Genomic DNA, 21,037 nt, shown 5'->3' on the forward strand with positions numbered 1-21,037 from the left:
AATTGAAGTAGATATTTCCCTATTTTAGTCGTTAGTTTTTCTTTTTGTATTTTCTAAAACACTGGATTGAAGAATGTAAATATGCTGTAGTAACTCATGAAAATGGTTTTACTGATTAAGCTGTAATGTAATGAAGAAATTGTTTTTGAGAGTATTTTTATTTATTTTCTTTTCATTTACTAGATCATAAGGCTTATATTCACATAATGATACTTAACAAAACATATGCAATTGATTTATTCTTTGAAAGCAGTCAGATGAATAGACCATTGTTAATGTAATGAATAATAGGCTGACCGACTGTTACTTGGAGTCTCCTAAAGTTAAAATCTCAGATGTAGAAATAATTTAAAAACCTGTTGCTACCAAATATTGGATCAAATAAAATAAATGTATGATTTTATGCTGTTTATAATTTTTTTTTTTAACATTTAAAACTGGCTTTTTGCTTCTGGTGTAATTTGAGACATACAAATTCTACATTTTTAGAATCTTTGTCAATAGGTATGAAATGTAAATGGTGATTGAAAATTAGCATAATTATATTCTTAACATAGAAATAAATGTAGTAACTTTGGTGTGAAATTGAAAAATAGCAAAATAAGTGCTGGAACAGACCGGTAATGAAACATGTGGGGAAATTAAATTTTGTTTCTCATTCTTAGGTCACCTTTGCCATACCGAGGAACACAAGAACAGTATGAGGTAATTGATGCTTTAAAGCTTTAAAGTTTCATTACTTTATACTTCATTGTTGATGTGGGGAGATAAAATAACAAATACTTTTTATATTCCTGTATCTACTCTTTTCTAATTTTTTTTTTTTTTATGAAATCTTTGGAAACTAATTTAAAGATTATCACATTTACCATTTTAATTTTTTTCTAAAGACAAATGTGGCAGCATTTTAAAATACCTTTTTAAAAGTAGGGAAGTATATTTTTTCCATGTTTTATTCAGATATAAACTGAGAGGTAAGTTGAAAATATCAAGGAAGGGAATTTCACAGTTAGAAAAAGAAGAAAACAGTGATATAAGGGAGTTCCATCTGCATATATATTTCTGGTCCAAATATGGATTTTTAAATTTTTAAGTTTTTTTGATCTTTTAAGTGCCATGTATTTTTTAACTGTAGAAGTTTTTCATAATAGTGTATTTATATTAGTAGACTCTTAGGGCTCATTGCTAAAACAATGATAATTCGTTTCCAATTTATTCACTTTGCAAGTTTGAGAATAGGCCTGTAGAAGTTGAGTGACCAAAGTCACTTATGATCTCACTGAAAGCCAGATCCTTGTCCATGTTGTGATCAATAATTTACCCAATCTTGATCTCTTTGATTATTAATAAAGTTCCTATAATAAATTTTGTATAAATAATCGATTTTGTCAAGTTGGGCCCCTAAAATGTTAGTCATAACATAATTTTGCCATTTAAAATTTTCTCTTTTTTTTAGGTGTTTTTATGGACACTTATAAAAAATCTCTTTAATGAAGGAAATGATATATATCAAGATTGTGACTGGAATGGCTCATTAAGTCAGTATACAGAAGCTTTAAACATAGCTGATTATGCAAGATCAGAAGAAATTGCAATTTCTAATGAAATATTAGAAAAACTGCATATAAATCGTATTGCATGTTATTCAAATATGGTAAGTTGTTGAATTTTTTAAGTTGAGGAAAAACACATCCTATGGAAAGCTGATACATTAAAATCCTTTCAGAAGTAATACAGGAGGTATCAAAAATAAGCCAATTTCTTCTCTTTTCCTTATTTACTCTCTTCTCAAAGCAATCATACTCGCTTTTGTAGGTAAACAAAAAAAAAGTTTTGGCCTAATGTTGAAAGATTTTCTATTATAAATGTCTCTTAACTATTAATTTCACCCTAAAAATGGCCCGCATGAAGGGATTCTAAGGATGTTTATGTATGGGGAGAAACATTATGGGAACATGTTCCTTGTTAAGCATTGATTTTTGTTTTATTAAGTCTTGTAAAATGTCACCATTTTGATATGTAATGTCCTTTGTGTTTTTAAATTAGATAAATCATTGTTTAACTAGTTCTGTTATACAGTGTAGAATGTTAGACTTGTAATAAGGAATATATGAGTCTGAATCTTCTTTTAGATATGTTCTATATGTGTGACCCTCAGCAAGTCATTAAACTTGTTTCCATTTCCTTCTCAGTAAAATAGGATTAATAATAGCCTCTCTCTAAGAGGGTTGTTTTGGGAATCATGTGAAACTATATATATATATATATATATATATATGTATGTAAAGCAATTTTCAAATTTTAAAGCAGGGGTCCTCAAACTACGGCCCGTGGGCCAGATGCGGCAGCTGAGGATGATTATCCCCCTCACCCAGGGCTATGAAGTAAAAGGCCCACAAAACAAAGTTTTTGTTTTTACTATAGTCCGGCCCTCCAACAGTCTGAGGGACAGTGAACTGGCCCCTGTTTAAAAAGTTTGAGGACCTCTGTCTTAAAGTAATATAACTAAACCAAGAATTTTATAAATCAATATGACTATATTCTGGTGTTAATAGGCATTGATCGGTAGATGAAAGATATTTAATATAATGGAAAATGCACTAGATTAGAATCTTAGAAACAGTATTAAAATTCTTCTATCTCTCTGATTTTTGCAAAGTGCCTTTACCTGCTTGGCCCTTAGTTTGCTCATTTATAAGTTGTGAGAAAGTTGACCTTTTATTCCTTCCAGCTCCAAATCTATGATTCTGTATTTGGTAGTGAAATATATACGTAATACATTTCTTGACTTCATAAATAGATCAGCAAGTGAATCAGTCAAATATTAAGGACTTAATATTCAGTCCTTTCAAAGAATAGAAAATAACTTTGAAGGAAAATAATCTTGTAGAAGATTCAGATATTTTTAACATGTAAATGGCTTTTTTAAGGCTTAATAATTTAGCATTTTTAAAGTTTTATGTTGTGGCATTATATATAAGTTCATTGTTAATTTTAAAATGTTCTTTTTTATCTTGTCATTTAGGGATTGAATGATAAAGTTCTAGAAGACTGTGATAAAGTTTTAAGTTTAAATCTTAATAACTGTAGAGCTCTCTATCGGAAAGCTAAAGCCTTAAGTGATTTAGGAAGATATAAAGAAGCTTATGATGCAATAGCAAAATGTTCCTTGGCAGTACCTCAGGTATGGAATTCAAAAGAAGTTTTTTTAAAATATTATAAAGATTCATTTCTCATAAAACTATTTATCATACTAAGACTACTTAAATAATTTAAATGTTAAGAGTTCATCTAGTTTTAGTTGGTTATAAGGATTAAAAAAAAACATTGCTGGAAAATGATTTCCAGTTTTTCATATTTCTCATGTTGTTTCCACTTCTTTCTTTTCTCAGTTTAATTCTTGTCTTTTCAGGATGAGTGTGTAATAAAACTAACTCAAGAACTAGCCCAGAAATTAGGATTTAAAATAAGAAAAGCATATGTCAGAGCAAAGGTAATGTAAGGCTTCTACTTTTAATATCTTGGTTTTTATTTTGGAACTTTAAGTCAATTTTATTTTAAATGTAGTATATTTAATTTATTTCAGTTCTCAAATTCAGTTCCGGGGGAAGTAGCAACTAAGGTAAAGTTAAAGTTTATTCCAAAAATTAAATGATAAAATTTTTCTTTAATTTGAACTAAGCAATTAATATTTTCACATGTAATATTTTGTCTTTTTTTAATAACATCTTATTCCACAATTTTATTTTCTAAATTGTTTTCCTGTGACTAAATAATACCCAATATCATATGTAGAAAATAGTTTAAGTAACAAATGAATACTTTTAAAAATATTCACATATTGTTTGCTTTATTTTTCAGTGTTTAAAGAGCTCTATAGAAGACATAGAGTTAGGTAAGCTTTGAGCTATTATACCAAACTAAAAGAAAATATAAATTTTACAAGTTATATTTATTATAAAATATTATCAAATTAAATTTTTATATTTATCCATATATAAATGCCATAAATAAATTATATTTATTTTAAGTGTCCTAATCAACTCTGGTCTAGTAGGACTGACCTTCCCTTTAGTGGTTGTATTAGCAAACACTTAATATGGCCATCAGTTTGGTCATCCACAAGTGAAATAATCAATCTTTGAATGATTAAAAATCATCTTTTTAATTGTACTTTTTTCCCTTGTTATTCCATTTGTCTTCTGGCAGTTGTCTATTAAGATGAATGGTATATAATAGGAATATTTATTAAGAAACAGAAAATGAGATGAAAAAAAAAAACTTCCATTTTTTTATTATAGATTTGTCAGATCCAAAGCAAGAAGCTGCTCCTGTTATTTCTCTTCTCCCTCCTGACTTTGCTCCTGAATTATCAAATGAATTAGCTTCACTTCCTATTACATCTTTAACTCCTGTTTTACCATTACAAATGGAAAAAAGTCCTCTGCCTTCTGCCATGTTGGCAAATGGGGGAAAGATTTCCTTTACTTTGTCTGAAGCATACTTAGATGATGGAGATATTGTCCTTGGTGATGAAATAGATGAACTACTTGATTCTGCACCAGAAGCTGATGAAACTGTTTTGGTAAATTTTAAAATTTTCTTACTTTGTTTCTCTAAAGGGAGGATTAGTGACATTTTTTTTGGTAATGCAAATTAGCAAAAATCTGTACATTGTAGCTTAAGTTTTAGGTTTCTTATCTTTAAAATAACTTCTCTTTAATAATAACACCTGGATAATTTCAGTATTTTTAGACTTTTGCAAAAGCCACATTATCTATTGTAGTCATGTTTTCAAGCCACGTGATGTTTGATGGGGTCCTACTGGTGGAAAGGTAAGGATCAAAACAACATGAATATCACTGAAAACACAAATTGATCTTGTCGTTACCCATGACTATTGTACTTCCACATTCAAAAAATGTAATTCTTTTATCTCATTAAAATCTTTGCCTTAAAATACCTCATCATGTTCTTCAGATTTACTGTAGATTTTTAATCCTTCTATCCCTTTCAGTGGTTCTCAAAATATGGTCTAGAGAATCCTGGGGATCTCTGAAACCTTTTTAGAGGGTTTACAAATTCAAAAATAGTTATTTCCAATATGGTAAATGTCTATAAACAAACCGCTTTGGGGAGATCCTCAATAATTTTTAATAGGATAAAGATACTGAAAACAAAAGTTTGAGAACCACTGCCTTAAGTCTTTCTTAGACTATCGTCTCTACTGATTATACTCTCTTCCTTCTCTATATCAACCCCTTGGTGAATCATTTTAACTCTATAGTATCCTTTACTTAGAATGACTAGATTCACTTTAAATATATTAACATCATCTCACCTGGGCTTTCAGTGCAACAACGACATACTTTTAGACTTCCCTGATCAATTTGCTATCATAATTCACTTATGATAGCTGTTCCAGACATTGTTATTTCTCCTTATTCTATCCATATCATGTCCTTTATCTGCCTTCTCAAGTGAGGAACTCATCTCATACTTTACTGGAAAAGTTCCCTCTTCTTCCTTCCCTCCTTACATCACATTACTCATCTTCATCCTGGTCTCACATGAAAAGTTGGCTCTTTTCTTTGCCAGTGTTCTAACCTGTCTAGGCAGGTAGATAGCAGAATAGATAAAATACTGATCAGGAAGACCTAAGTGCAAATGCAGTCTCCAACACTTAGTAACTGTGTGATTCTTGGCAAGCCATATGACTTCTTTTGGTCTGTGTAAAATGTATTAATAGCACTTATCTCCCAGAATTGTTGTGAGATTGGTATAAAACACTTTGCTAAATCTTCATCCAACTGATGTCTACTAACTGTGGTTATTCCTTGAGATTCTGTCCTGGTATCTGTGAACTAGTTTTTAAAAAATACTTTTTCAATGTAATAGATTTCCTTTGTAATCCTGTGTATTTTTTATTTTATGCATCTAAAAATATCATTTTGAGAAGGGGTCCATAGATTTTATTAGACTGTCACAGATTCCATGACAGAAAAAAAAGGTTAAGAATTTCTTTTCATTAGTGATCTTGTTGACTCCTGTGGGTTCAGTGTACTCATTATCTTTATGTATATTAGCTTTAACTATATATATATATATATATCCAGCTCTCTCTTGAACTAGTCTTCCATTACCACCTGCTTTTTGCACTATTTTTTTTTTTTTTTTGCCAAGATAATTGAGGTTAAGTGATTTGCCCAGGGTCACACAGCTGAGGCCATATTTAAACTCAGGTCCTTCTGACTTCTGGGCTGATATTCTATCCACTACGCCACCTAGCTGCCCCCTTTTTGCACATTTTTTTTTGGACATTAGGAAATCTTGTTGCCTTCTTAAACATGCCATATCCCAAACAATGTTTTAATTTTCTCCCCTAAATTTTCTCCTCTTCACAGCTTATCTTTTAATTCTGAGGGTAAAACCATTCTCATTCTCAGTTTTTGACTTACGTGGCTTCCACATGTCTAGTCATTTAATTATCATTTGTACTTTTACAACATTTTTTATATATGACCCATTCTCTCCACTGACATAGCCATCACTCTGATTTAGGTGCTTATCACTCCACTTTAAGTCTCTCCCCATTCCAGTTCATCTTCCACTCAGCTGCTGTGCTGATCTTCTTAAAATGCAAGTCTGATCATGTCTCCATCATTCCCTCATTCATAACTCTAGTAGATTTTTATTATTTCTAAGATCAAATATAAAATTCATTGCTTAGCATTTAAAGTCTTGGCATTCCTTGAATATGACACTTCCTTTGCTGACTCCAAATGTTTTCACTCATTCTCCTTCATGCCTAGAATGTCCTCCATACTCATTTTAATGTCCTGTTTTTTTTCTGGCTTCTTTCAAGACTAAGCTGAACTACTGATTTCTGCAAAAAGCCTTTCTTCACTGCTAACACCTTCCTTCTGGGATTAACTTTCATTTAGACTGTACAAATTATGTTTGTATATAGTAATTTATATAATTTATATATAGTCTCCCCATTAGAATGTGAGTGCTTTGAAGATAGAGACTTCATTCTTGCTTTCTTATATTTCTAGTGCTTGGATCATAGCTTAGGAAATATTTAACAAAAAACTATTGCTCATCACAAACTGGCTAGGCAAATAACTCTTATTTCCAGAGTTCATAGTCTTACATTTGTTCATATCATCTCATCTGCATTTGTTTTTCAAATGAACTCACATATATTAGGATTAAAATCCATGTGTGTTAGGGAAGGATGCCATGGAGGCCTGTAGAAAACAAAAGGAAAAATATTGGGTCTCTTGAGAAAGAGAGTTTTAAAGGCCTTGTTTAAGGGATGGCACGTTATTTAGAATATAATTCTAATATCTAGAGTTATGGGAATTTTATCTAGAATCTCTACATAAAAGCATATACATATATATAAAGCATTTACAACTAAATCCCATCTGAATGGGAAAATGCTGCTTCTTTACATCCCAGAGTTTGATACTGCATGTTGTTAGTACTTATGTGTCCTTATGGGCCTTCTTCAATTTCATAAAACTATTCCCATAAGACGTTTTTCTGCACATGAACACTTCAGGGATATATAAATAACCCTACATAAATATTGTTGTTAATACAGACAAAAATGAACTTAACTTTTGGACAAAATAACATTTGCATTCAATTAGATATTAACACAAATCTTCTTGTATCTTGCCTATAAATTTGATGATATTTTAAATCAAATTAAAAAAAAAAAACACCTCAAACTGGGCAATGTGATCTCTAGTTTTTGGTCTTTGATTTAAGCTTTGTAGCATGTATCCTTAATATAAATGACTTTTCTAAATGTTATCCTTTTCATATAAAAAATTATATTCTATAAATTATATAAGCACATAAATATAATAATATTGGTAATTCCCTTTGAATCCTTTTCTGATCTTCTTGGATAAAGTATCTCAGAATATTCTTGTGGAGAAAATGGAGATAAATGAATTAGACAATGGTATAATTAGACATACTCAGAACTGGTTAAATGACAGCACTCAAAAAATAATTGTTAATGATTCAGTGTCATTGTGACAATAGGTCTCCATTGGAATGCCTTACGAATCTATGCTTGACTTTGTTCTGTTTTGTATTTTTATTGATTACTTAGATAAATGCAGTTTGCAAATGACAGAAAGTTGGATGAGATAGTAAACATATTGGATAAGAATCAGAATCCAAAAAATATCTTGGCACCAGGTGGAATTTAATAAGATAAAATTAAATTATGGATAAATGTAGAATCTTGCACTTGGGGATAAAAAAAAATTCACACAAGATGGGGAAAGTATAGATAGATAGCAATTAAATATTTGGGGTTTTATGACCTGCAAACTCTGTGAATCAGCAGTATTATGTGGCAGTCAAAAAAAGTTAAAGTGGTCTTCCTATACTGTGGTAGGTAACTCAGGTTTCAGAAATCGGAAGATAATATCATTGTACTTTGGCCTTGTTATGTTTAGTTCTGGCTTCAACAGTTTTAGAAAAACGTTGATTAACTATATGTATGTATAGTTTAGTATTATAGAATTGTCATGTGGTTTTCTCAATTTTTTTTTTTTTTTGGCTTCACGTTATTCTTCACATACCCCCAAATTTCTTGATACTTCTCATTCATTAGTCATGCTTAATAGAGATATAGAACTCTATTATATCCATCTTCCACAGTTCAGTCATTTCCTAATTGTCGTGTAGGAAACAAACAGGCTACAGATTAACAACTTTTCTGTTTAGATGAAATAACTTTAGGCAGACTTTCCTTTGTAATTACATCCCTGGGATGTTTCTTATAGTGAGATTAGTGGTACAAATATGTGATCAATTTGGTAACTCTTGTTCTGTTACCAGGTTGATGAAAGTCAGTGCAATCTTTTTGTAGAGCAATGTATGGCATCTAATTCTCTCATAACCTTGCCACCATTGAGTTTTGTTATTTTTATTTGTTTTTGTCAATTTTATTGGTATAAAGTATTATTTCCATGATAATTTAAATGTGCTTTTCTTTCTTTTTGTGAAGGTGAACACTTTTATGTGTTATATATCATATTTCAAAGAGTTAAGTCTTAAATATTTTTCTTTGTAGATACTTTGTAAAAATACTTTTTTTCTTTTGGTTTTCTTCTTTAGACAGCCACAGTAGTCAGAGGATCCATTCCAACGTCTAGTGTTACTCCTAGTATACCTTTTTCTGCACCTTTATTAGGAACGTGTGCAGGGTATGTTCCTGCATCTTCCTTTTCAGAAATATATCCACAGCCTTTGACTTCATCATTGGAAGATTTTTGTTCTTCTTTAAATACATTTTCAATGACTGATTCCAAAAGAGGTAAACAAAAAGTCATATTTGAAATATTTCAAATTTATTTTTGAAACAATAAAATTGTTGTTTGGTAGCTTTTTAAAAAACAATTTTCCTCCTGATAGTAGATAGTAGGAAGATTTTATTATTCAATTTTAAAGTATAGAAACATAGATTTAAATTTAAAAGTTAAAAAAATTTTTTTGAAAAAAGATTTTTGCTTGAAATACTAATTTTTAATTGTAGTCGCCAGAATTAAGTTATTGTCTAGCTAATATTTTATTTTTGTCTTTTCTGCCTCATTTCTCCAAAACGTTGTATCCTGAAAAGTGAATGCAATATAGAAGTGGTTTAATAATTTACATATAATGATTTGAATTAATCCCTACAATGACTAATTTTAAATTTATTTAAAGAAAATGAATGAGGCAAATAAACTCTTGAAAAATCAGAGTAAAAGAAATAATGGTCTATTTCACTTGATGAAGAGAGAAAAATTTGAAAGCTTTTTTGTGTTGTGTTGAGAAAAACTCAACTTTTAGATTTTTTTCCCTTCAAGCAAAACACTTTAGTGAGTTATATAAATATCTTCATCTACTATAGCCAATTTAATAAGTTGTCATATTGGATTACTACATTAGATATCGGTGGTAGAGAGAAAAACTTATTAAATGAAAACAGTGTATTTTAGGTTTCATTTGTATTTAGCCAGAAACCATGGAATTAGTTACTGTATTTTAGCTACTGTATTAGGAATCAGCTGTTTGTATTTTCAAGTGCCCACTTAGTGTTGGTTCTGACTGGGATTGTATAAATTTAGAATTTAGAACTGGAAGGAACCTTAATGATCATTGTATCCAGTCCCCTTATTTTATAGAGGAAAGCAAGTGGATTCCTTAAAAAAAAAAAAAAAAAAAAAAAAACTGAATTATAATATATTTTTATATACATAGATACATGGCAAAATTTAAATGACCAGGTAATAAATCTTGGAGAAGTGAGAAAGAGAATAGGGCTTTACTGTTAATGAGAGAAAAAAAAAGGAAAACAACTATGAACTTTATGCATTGTTTGTCATAAAATACTTTCATGTTTAATGACTTATAGAGAGGTCCTTTTGTACTTTGCACTTTTGCCATTTGAGGGTTGTAGTTCTCGGTGATATGTCTGGTACATCCTACAGTTTTTGAAAATATGTCAAATACATCTGGAAATTGCTACTCATTCATAAATTATTGGCATGATTTGTACATGATTGGGTTCTAGAACAAAGGATATATCCATTAAAACCAGAAGGTTTAATAATTTAGAAACCTGTAAAATTCAGTATGCCTTGCAATTGAGCTATAAGAAGGCAATTGTGAAAAGAGATACCTGCACTGAGTTACTAAATCACTGTGTTCTAATTGTATGTTAGGAATTAAAAAAAGTCAATTGAAGCTTTTTTTTATTGTTATTTTTAGATCTGCCCACATCAACATCTAGAGAGGGAGCATTGCTTAACAACAATAATTCTTCCATTTTACTTGTAAGTGCCTTTTATAAATGTGTTTATCATAGAAGAATAGAAGGAGCTTAAATACTTGAATAAGCTTTTAAACACACTGGAGTTTGTTTATGGTGTGGACAATAATGCTAAAATAACTTTCTTTGGGGATTTTTGTAGTAAACCCTTCAAACGTAGGATACCTCCATCATAATTGAATTATGTACTTTACTAGACAGAATTGTTTAAACATAAACTTTAAAATACATAAAGATTTTGTTATTGTTATAAAATTCATTTTATTTTAAAGAGAGAACGTAAAAATTAAATGAAATAATCGTTCTTTAAAAAGAAACCAAAAAACCCCCCAAAAATGGGAGTTTGAAGTCTAATTTTATACATTTAAGGGACTAAGTAGTAGTCAGCATGAAGCATTAGCAAATGCACTATTTACAGGGAATTTGTTTTATTTTGGTGTTTTTTGCAGTGATATTGAAACTATAAGTTGGTGACAACATATCCTTAAATCCCTTATTTCTGTCACAGATGAATGGACCAGCTAGTTTGTTTGCTTCTGAGAGTTTCCTGGGAATTTCAAGTCAACCTAGAAATGATTTTGGAAATGTTTTTAGTAGTGGATCTCCTAAAGTATCTTCAACTGTAGCTGGAAGAAATCCACTTGAAGGAACTCATGAATTACGCCAAGCGTGTCAACTCTGTTTTTTAAAATCAGGTAAGGATCAGACTGTGGAAGAGATTGTATTTTCTTGGATAAATTAAGAATTGCTGTTGAAAACTGAGTTGATTTGATAAACACATAGTAAAAAGCACAGAAAATGCTTTCTCCATAGTTAATAGTGACCTTTTAATTTCCAAATTCAATGACTTTTTGTCAATCCTCATTCTATCTTTATCTTTTATCCTTAAATTTTTTTTTTGGATACTACTCTGTCCTGGTCATCTTCCTACCTGTCAGACTGTTTCTTCTTATTTTCTTTTGCTTGATTTTCATCCAGGTCAGGACCTCTAATACTAATCCTATGTGGTTCTGTCATGGATCCTCTTCTTCTACACTATTTCATTTAGTAATCTCATCAATTCCTGTGAACTTAATTCATCTTTATGGAGATGATTCTCAGATCTACTTTTCTTATCCCAGTCTCTATTGACCTTCAATTTAGAGCCTCCAAATTGCCTTTCAGACATCTCAGGCTGGATATTCTGTCATCATTGACTCCTCATTATCTCTCCCTGTTTCCAATCTTGTAAAGGCTTGTTGATTTTATCTTTTCAACATCTCCTAACTGTGCCCCTTTCTCTCTTGTGACATTGCTATCACTCTGTTTGATGCTACTGTTACGTCTGCTGTTCAAGTCTTTCTCTCCCCATTCCAGTACATCCTCCATTCAACTACCAAAATGATTTTCCTAAAGTGTAGGTCCACCTGCTCACTGGCTCCAATGATCTGTAGGGTCAAATACAAAATCCTCTCTTTGGCATTCAAAACTCTTTTTAATATAGATTCCCATCTACCTTTTCATTCTTCCTATACCATAGTCACAAACTTTTCAGTCCAGTGATACTGCCTTTTTTGCTATTTGATGAAAAAGACATATCATTTTCTGCTCTAAGCATTTTTGATACCTGTCTCCCATGCCTACAATGCTCTCCTTTCTTAACTCATTCTCCTGGTTCCCCTGGCTTTTTTCCAAGCCCCAACTAAAATCCCATCTTTTACAGGAAACTTTGTCCACTGCTTCTCGATTCTAATGCTTTTCCTTGGTTAATTAATTTTCTACTTTTCCTGAACATAGCTTGTTTGTGCATATTTGTTTGCTTGCTTCCCCAGATGTTAAACTTCTTGAGTGGACGGACTGTCTTTTACCTCTTTTTGTATCCTGAACCCTTAGCTAATAAATGTTTATTGATTGACTGTAGAATAATATACAATAACCAGTAATCTTTGCATGCCATATGCTTATTGTGTTTTTTCCAATCAATTCTAGATAATCATTAGGCTTTTTGACTGAAACGACCATTATTTATTTTCATCTTTAAGTCTTCTTTACTTTTTTTTTTGTTTTAATCTGAATTTGAGATGCTAGTTGTGAAAATTACTGTTTTTATTTGATTATATATATATATATATATATATATATATATATATATAACCTTTGTTTAGGCATTGTCAAGATATCTCTTATTTTGAAATTCTTTTTATTTTAGATATATCAGTGATCCAGTATTTGTTAAGTTCATCATGAGTAGCATGATAGAGATTTTAGGGAGGAAAGAACAAAAGTAAAGCAGTTCTTACTCCTAAAGAGCTTATTTTCTCTCAGGAGAAGTGTGTGTGTGTGTGTGTGTGTGTGTGTGTGTGTGTGTGTGTGTGTGTGCATATTCAAAATATTTACAAATAAAAGCAAGATAATTTGGAACCTGTGATCAGGAAAGGCTCATGTAAAAGGAAACACTTGAGCTGAAAGTTGAAGAAAGTTAGGGATCCTAAGAGTTGGAAGTGAGGAAGGAGTGCATTCCAGGTTTGGAAGAAAGACTATACTAAGTCAGATATGGGGGGATATATTGGTGTTTGTAGTGAAGTTCAGAAAAGGTAGTAATAACTAAAGCAAGGCTGGAAACGTAGGTTGAGGCAAAGTTGTGAATATCTTTAAGTACCAAACATGGGACTTTATATTTGACACAAAAGGCAATAGGGAGCCATTTGGGTTGGTTTATTATAAGTCATATGGTTATTCCAAAACTTTAAGAAATTTACTTCAGTAGCTTTTTAGAAGGTGAATTAGAGTGCACAGACATAAAGAAGAGAGACCACTTAGGAAACTATTGAGGGCTGAAACTGTTGAGTCAATGCACTGAGGTCAGGACTGCCGAGCACTTAAGGCTACTGATTGGACAATACTCTATGGGCATATGCTTGGAAAATGGTCCTTCCCACTATCCTATGCTGGCTCAATGATTGGTGTATACAGAGGATTGTAGGAGGGACTATGGGGTGGAGTGAGACTAGCCAGGGTCGCTCTTTGGTGGTAGACGAGGGAGAAGGCAGTCGCGGAGATTCTGCTTCCATCCTGTTCAATCCTGCGTGTAAAGACCAAGAATCAAGACTAAGGACTTTTGCTTATCCTGACTCTGGCTGATTCTGGGGTGTCCAGGGTGCTAGCGTGATCGTCACAGGAAGCTATCACAATAGTGATGAGGTGTGGTAATCTATGTGTGTACAGAAAAGGGGATGGATTCAGGAGAGCTGTGTGGATATAAACAAAAGTATTTGGGAGCTCATTGTACATATATAGTGAGAAATTGAAGATAATGTCAAGATTGTGAGTTTGGGTGACCAGAAAGATGGTAGAAGATAGAAATAGTGAAATTTAGAAGATAGTACAATTTGAAGAAATGATTTGAGTTGTTTTGGCCATGTCAATTTGAGATGCTTACTAAGATCCAATAGGTAGTTAAAGATGTGCAGTTGAAGTTCAGGAGAGAAATTTGATGTGTGTGTGTGTGTGTGTGTGTGTGTATGTGTGCGAGTGCAAGTGCGCATGCATGCATGTAAATTTTGGAATCATATAGAGAAACTTTATGATAGCTGATGAGAACATTAAATGAACATTAAATGGAGAGAAAAGAAAGCAAAAAAAGATCCTATGACAGACATAAGTGTATGCCAAATCATTCAAAGTAATTGTGGTGGGCACTAGCAATTGAAGGTATGTGATCAGTGTAGGTTTCATTCTAGACAGCAGCACTGGAGTTGGGACTTCAAGGAAGCTAGGGATTCCAAGTATGGTGAAAAGTCTGCAGTATAAAAGGATATGTCCACAGTGGGGTGCAACATGAATGATGATTTAGAGCCCTTCATAGGACTAGTAAGTCAGATGAAAAGAGAATTGAGAAGTACTATTACGAACATTTAGAGAAAAGAGTTTCTGGGAGGAGGAGGTGATCAACAAGATTGAATGCTGCAAAAAGTTTGAGACAGATGAAGATTTGAAAAAAAAGTGTCAGATTTGGCATGTATAAAACGAGAATGATATCCCTAGTTATTTTAACATAAAAAAATAATTAAAAAGCAGTCTAGGCACTAAAGGGCAGTCCTGGATATATAACTGGTCTCTTATCATAACCATATTACATAATGTTTTGAACTTCTTTTCTCTACATTTTTCTGGAATAAGTTGATATAGTTACTATCTTTCCTGGATTGCAAGTTTTTATCACCAGGAAAAATATGGGTAGATGATATTTTATTTTATTTGTCCCTTATTGTATTATATCAAATGTGTGAATTACTTGTTAATTTTTCATTTCGTAGGATCATATATTTAGAGCTAGAAGGGACCTGAAAGGCCATCTACATCTAGTCCAACCTCCTTCATTTTACAGATGAGGAAACTGAGGCCCAGAAGAGTTTAAGTGACTTGCTGAAGTTCATATAGTAAGTGGTAGTGCAGGATTTATGGCTAGATTATGAAGTGACGATCAGCAAATTTACCTTGCTTAAAGAAGTGAATTTGAAGTGATATGAGCAGAATTTAAAAATATACTTTATCTGATAATGTTCCATAATCCAGTCTAATACAGACATAACACTTGAAAGAATTATTTTACCAAAGTTTTGTACCAGATCTAGTTTCATGACATTGTACAAAATATAATCCATATGTCCATAATCAAATTTAAGACCTATGTGACAGTTTTCAAATTTAATTTTTTTAATCATTTAACAAAAACTTTGTTTTTTCTCCTTTCCACCTTCTTTGCCCTTCAGTCCCTCTATCTAAAACCTTTGTAACAAATATGCACAATCTAGTGAAATGAATTCTCATCATATCCCCAAAATGTCTCAATCTGTACCATTATTTATTGACATCTTTGTCAGATAAGATGGGTAGCATATTTCATCTTGTTTCCTCTAGAATTGTTGATAACAATGTGCCCATTTTCATATTTTCATAAAGTTTAAACTCAGTCTCCAAACTAAGTAAATGTGAAAAGCACTTGTGCATTTTACCAATAATCTGATAAATTAAGAGTTTTAACAATAGGTTGATCATATCAGTTGATTCACATATTTGGCAAGTTCAGTGAAAATATCAGTTTGGTTGAATTTGAATTGAATTCAGAATAGTTCATTTAAAATAGTTGCACGATCCATGTACTTTTTTTTTTTAACTTTAGTCTAGAGAGTAGATCTTTTTATAGAAACCTTTTCTAATAGTATATATTTTGGTAATATTTTAATGACATACTTCTCATACAAGGTTCTGTATGCTGTGTTTAGGAATAATATGAAAGGATTAGAATATTGATGAATTGTTTACTTCATCTGTATGAATCTGAATTCTTTTGATCGAATTCAGCAAACACTGATTAGCTGTCTGTTATGTACAGTTCATTGTGCAGAGGTACAAAAGTTAGATAAATCAGAGTTCTTGCCCTCATGGATCTTACCACCTACCAGGTGCTTATTATGGTACTTTATATGGTAGTTATTCCACTGTATGTTTATTAATGAATAAACATTATGTGGATTCTGAGATGAATATGACAATAACTGGAGAAATCAGAAAAGCAGTACTGGCAGAGCTGGCATTTGACTTGAGCTTTAAAGGAGGGTGGTTAGAAATAAAAGTCAGATTCTTATCCTGGTGTCTGTGAATTTGTCCCAAAAATTGGTAATTGTGTATCAGTAAAATTGGTTTCCTTTGTAATACTATGTATTTTATTTTATGCATTTAAAAACACTTATTAGACTGACTGCTAATGGGGTGCATGACACATAAAAGGTTAAGTACCCCTCTATTAGGCTGAGAATAGGAGAGTAAAACAAAAGTACAGTCAGGAAAATGCAGGCTGTTTTGACATGGGGATCAGGTGTGTTTTAGTTTTACTGGAACATGGAAAGGAAATAATTGTAAAGAAGTCTAAAAATTTATGGTGCTATCAGATTGAGAAAAATTTGAATGCCAAGCTAAGAAACTTATACTCATTTGGCAGGCAGTAAGAAGCCGTTGTAGGGATTTGAGCTGAGGAATTACATAACCAGATCATGGATGGATTGAGGAAGCTATTTGTTAAAGAAAAGCATAAAGAGGTGAATAGAGAAGTGGGAGGCTCCTGGTAGAGAATATTTCATATACAGTTTGACTCATTGATTTTACCTAGCAGTTTTTTTTTTTTTTTCATTTAGAGGGATATTTGGAAACAAAAGATGCCATTTAACTTCATTTTATTTATTTTTTTAGGAAGAGTAAACAAATAAGCATCAGAGTGGCAGCACCTCCAGGAGTCCTGCCAGGTGCTGATAATGGACTAATAATATCATTTTTAGCCTTAATATGTATACTGTCAAAGAGAATTACAGAGTAAAATATGCTTCCCCAAACCCAGAGGGAAGAGCAAGTGAGTAGCAGCTTGGTAGGGATCAAGTAGAGGGAGCTGTGTGGCACCAGAATTGAGCAGAGAGAAAAGTGACAAGTACACAGTAATAATATATTTAGGAAACAGAATCCAAATTAAATGTAGAAGGTGATTGGTTCTAAGCAATCAGGGACTATATTTAAGAAGTTTTGTGAATGCTTTCTCATGTCATTGATATAAGAAATTGTCTTGTCAAAACAAAAAAATACATCTGTCTCCAAAAGAATATTGAAAATAAAACAAACACAAACTATTCTTGTTTAAAACAGGGTGTGGGAAATGCAATGTAATTGAAGAAAATTAAAAGGATAATTAAAATAGTTGAGATGGTGGTACTATTGTGTGAAGGCAGACTTGGATTCTTAGATAACAGATTCAAACTGAACTTTATTCTCTTTAAATTTTTGTGTTTTATAAACCATGAACGTTTAAATTGGTTCTTTCCTTGTACAGAAGGTGGAATGATAGAAAGATGTCTGGTACAATCTGATATTTACATCATGACACTTTAGCATGAAGGCTGTTTTTTTTTTTTTTTAATTTGGGTATTTTCAGTGAGAATTTTATAATTCATATAAATTTTTTCATGTCATTTTGTGATTGTAACTGGCTTAAAACATTTATGCTTTATTTTTTTTTGTTTGTTTGTTTCTTTAGGTCCTAAATTAATGGATTATACCTACCTTCCTACATTAGATCATAAATGTAAAAAGGACATTTTAATTGGTAGAATAAAGAATATTGAAGATAAATCATGGAAAAAAATACGTCCACGACCAACAAAGACAAATTATGAAGGGCCTTATTATATATGTAAAGGTATTTTATTAAGTTAATATTATTCATTTAGCTGAATAAAGATTCAGTTACTGATGAAAATTAAAAACAGCTATGAAGTAGTACAAGTAGATAACACCTGTTGCACCAGACTTGGAATCAGAAAGACCTGATCAAGTTTGGCTTATTGCCTCTGACTAGAGCTAAATTCATTTAGCGTCATTGAAGTGATTGAAGCATTGGTGAAACTTAGTAGCTTTGAGACCTTTGTTGTCCATTATTTAGAGACAAACACTCTTTTTTTCAGATATTTTTCAGTTTATTTCAGATATAACTTTTGCTTATTAGCCCTCTTGAAATGTATTGTCCGTTCATATCAAATGACCCTGAATAATTCTTTGAATTTGCTTAGGACCAGCAAGAGTTGGGCTTATAGAGACTTTCTTCCATGACTTAACTTAAAATGTAAAAACTTGATTCTATTACAGACAGCATTTTTTTTTTCTGAGGCATTTGGGGTTAAGTGACTTGCTTAGGGTTACACAGCTAGGAAGTGTTAAGTGCCTGAGATCAGATTTGAACACGGGTCCTCCTGACTTCAGGATTGGCGCGCTAACCACTGCACCACCTAGCTGCCCCCATGGATAGCATTTTTTAAAACTTGTTAATGTCATTCCTAAAGAAGTGTGTGTACATGTACTATTCCATAAAGTTAAAAGGATATTGATGTACTGGAAATTTGTCCTAAATTATGTTAAACTTCATAAATTGTTTTTCTAAAACTTGACAAAAAGCCTTAAATTCTTTAAATTCAATAGATGTTGCTGCTGAGGAAGAGTGTAGATATCCAGGTCATTGCACTTTTGCCTATTGCCAAGAAGAGATTGATGTGTGGACACTGGAACGAAAAGGTGCATTTAGTCGAGAGGCTCTTTTTGGTGGCAGTGGAAAGATAAATTTCACAGTGTTCAAACTTCTTCAAGAACATCATGGAGAATTTATATTCCTTTGTGAGGTACATTTTCCAAGTTTTTCTTCTGCTGACTTTGATTAGCCTTTTTGTCAGTCCTCAGTTTAAATGCACATTTTCTTTGCAAGCTTTTATGAAATTGAATCTTTCTTTAAAAAAAACAACAACTTTATTTTGAATGGAAAAAATTAGTGAATGTCTACAGTGAGTCATTAGAAATACTGTAATGATAAAATAAAAATTCTAGGTAATTTTATATTTTGTCTTTACGATAAACCTTACTATCTTATCTGTTCCAGAAATGTTTTGATCATAAACCTCGAATAATAAGCAGAAGAAATAAAGACGTTTCTTCTTCTTGCTCTCACCCAGTTACAAAGCATGAATTTGATGACAACAAGTATGTTGCCGGTTTTTCTTCTCATTTCTATCATGGAAAAGTAGAAAGTACAAAAAGGTTTTTTGCCAATACTAAATAGGAGCAGTGATATTGTCATGCTATTTTGTTCTTCTTTGGCATTATTTTGAAGAAATAGTTCATAGACAGGAATTTTTAGTGGCCTTTCCAAGTGAAGAAAAAAATTAAAGTGATATTTTATTACTGCAAAAGAATCTTGCCTATAAATGTATGAAGTGGGATATACTGTGAGTCACATCACATTCTTTAACCTAATTATTGCATAACATAAACGCATGTGACAGATTACTTCTAACAACAAATAATATAAATAATAAGAGGTTTCATCAGTTTTAAAATTTACTATTTATTTGTATATGACTTAAAATATATTCTCAATAGAGATCTTTAATTTTGTGTTTTTTTTTTTTCAAATATATACTTTTGTAGAAAATTGAAATATTGCCTCCATTTTCACTCTAGATGCCTTGTTCACATTTTACGAGAAACTTCAGTCAAGTATTCTAAAATCCGTGCTTTCCATAGTCAGTGTCAACTTGATCTGTGTCGTCATGAAGTTCGCTATGGCTGCTTAAGGGAAGATGAGTGTTACTATGCACACAGTCTTGTGGAATTAAAAGTCTGGATAATACAAAAAGAAACAGGTAAGTTAGAACCAGAAGCGTGCTTCACCAGAAACAGTAAGGGAGCCTTATAAAATATAATTGTATACTTGTAGCTTAAAATTTAAGAATTGTGGAAGCTGTCATTAAGGTAAGTTATAATATTGGGTTAACTTTTTAAAAAAATTTTTGAATTTAGCCTGATTTAAAGTTGTTGCTACAAATGAGTTTAATATCCTTTTCTTGGAAGGAAACATTTCTTAGGAATTCAGAATGATTATTGTTTTTTCCTCCAAATACCTTGTCCATTTAGCATTAGAAGTAAATTTAACTGAACATTTAGTTGGTGTTGATATGTTGGATTTCTGTTATATAAATGGAGGTTATTATGGAAATAATTAAAATGTAGGCTTTTGTACTTCCTAGGTATAACACATGATGCCATTGCTCAGGAATCTAAGCAATATTGGCAAAACGTGGAAGCAAAAGCACCTGGAGCACAGGTATTTTCATTTGAATGCTCTGCATTTGATATCCTATTTGGGACTAATATGACAAATCATTTAAGTTGGTTTCAGTATAGGATAAAAGGAGAGACAGGATGGAAAGAGCATGGCTTTGGAGTTGGCGGGACTTGCCTCTTCTGATGCTTTACTACCTGTGTGATCTTGGGCATTGAACGAAGGAATGAGGAATCATTTTTCAGCGCTTATTATGCACTAATAAGCAGTGGAGATAGAAATACATGCAAACAAGGCAGTTCCTTGGGGAAGAATATTGGGGAAAGTTGGCAGCAAATTGTGTTAGGAAGGACTGCAGGTACTAATTTCCTCATTTGTAAAATGTGACAGTGGGACAAGATAGATTTTCATTATCCATCTAGCTCTGGAGCTATGAAGATATGATCCTACATGCGGTACCATTCTATTTCATATTTAAGTCAGGTCAAAAACTCATGTGAAAAACGATGTTTTTAGTTTATTATCATTCAGAGTATTTTTTGAACATCTGCTTCAGCTTG

The 21,037-nt window shown here is 31.9% G+C and overlaps 1 protein-coding gene across 1 annotated transcript in view; it reads left to right on the plus strand.

Annotated features, from left to right (window-relative positions):
- The window catches only part of ZC3H7A (zinc finger CCCH-type containing 7A), a 60,942-nt gene that overhangs the window by 25,073 nt on the left and 14,832 nt on the right, over positions 1-21,037 (plus strand). The window contains exons 3-17 of the mRNA XM_003761691.4: positions 666-705; positions 1,457-1,654; positions 3,026-3,184; positions 3,413-3,493; positions 3,587-3,622; positions 3,862-3,895; positions 4,302-4,585; positions 9,151-9,349; positions 10,786-10,850; positions 11,355-11,541; positions 17,907-18,068; positions 18,845-19,041; positions 19,296-19,396; positions 19,877-20,058; positions 20,443-20,519. Coding sequence (XP_003761739.1) covers positions 666-705; positions 1,457-1,654; positions 3,026-3,184; positions 3,413-3,493; positions 3,587-3,622; positions 3,862-3,895; positions 4,302-4,585; positions 9,151-9,349; positions 10,786-10,850; positions 11,355-11,541; positions 17,907-18,068; positions 18,845-19,041; positions 19,296-19,396; positions 19,877-20,058; positions 20,443-20,519 — 2,002 coding nt within the window. The remainder of the gene's footprint in view (positions 1-665; positions 706-1,456; positions 1,655-3,025; positions 3,185-3,412; positions 3,494-3,586; positions 3,623-3,861; positions 3,896-4,301; positions 4,586-9,150; positions 9,350-10,785; positions 10,851-11,354; positions 11,542-17,906; positions 18,069-18,844; positions 19,042-19,295; positions 19,397-19,876; positions 20,059-20,442; positions 20,520-21,037) is intronic.

Source organism: Sarcophilus harrisii, chromosome 1 (assembly GCF_902635505.1).
Source record: "Sarcophilus harrisii chromosome 1, mSarHar1.11, whole genome shotgun sequence".
NCBI classification, from domain to species: domain Eukaryota; kingdom Metazoa; phylum Chordata; class Mammalia; order Dasyuromorphia; family Dasyuridae; genus Sarcophilus; species Sarcophilus harrisii.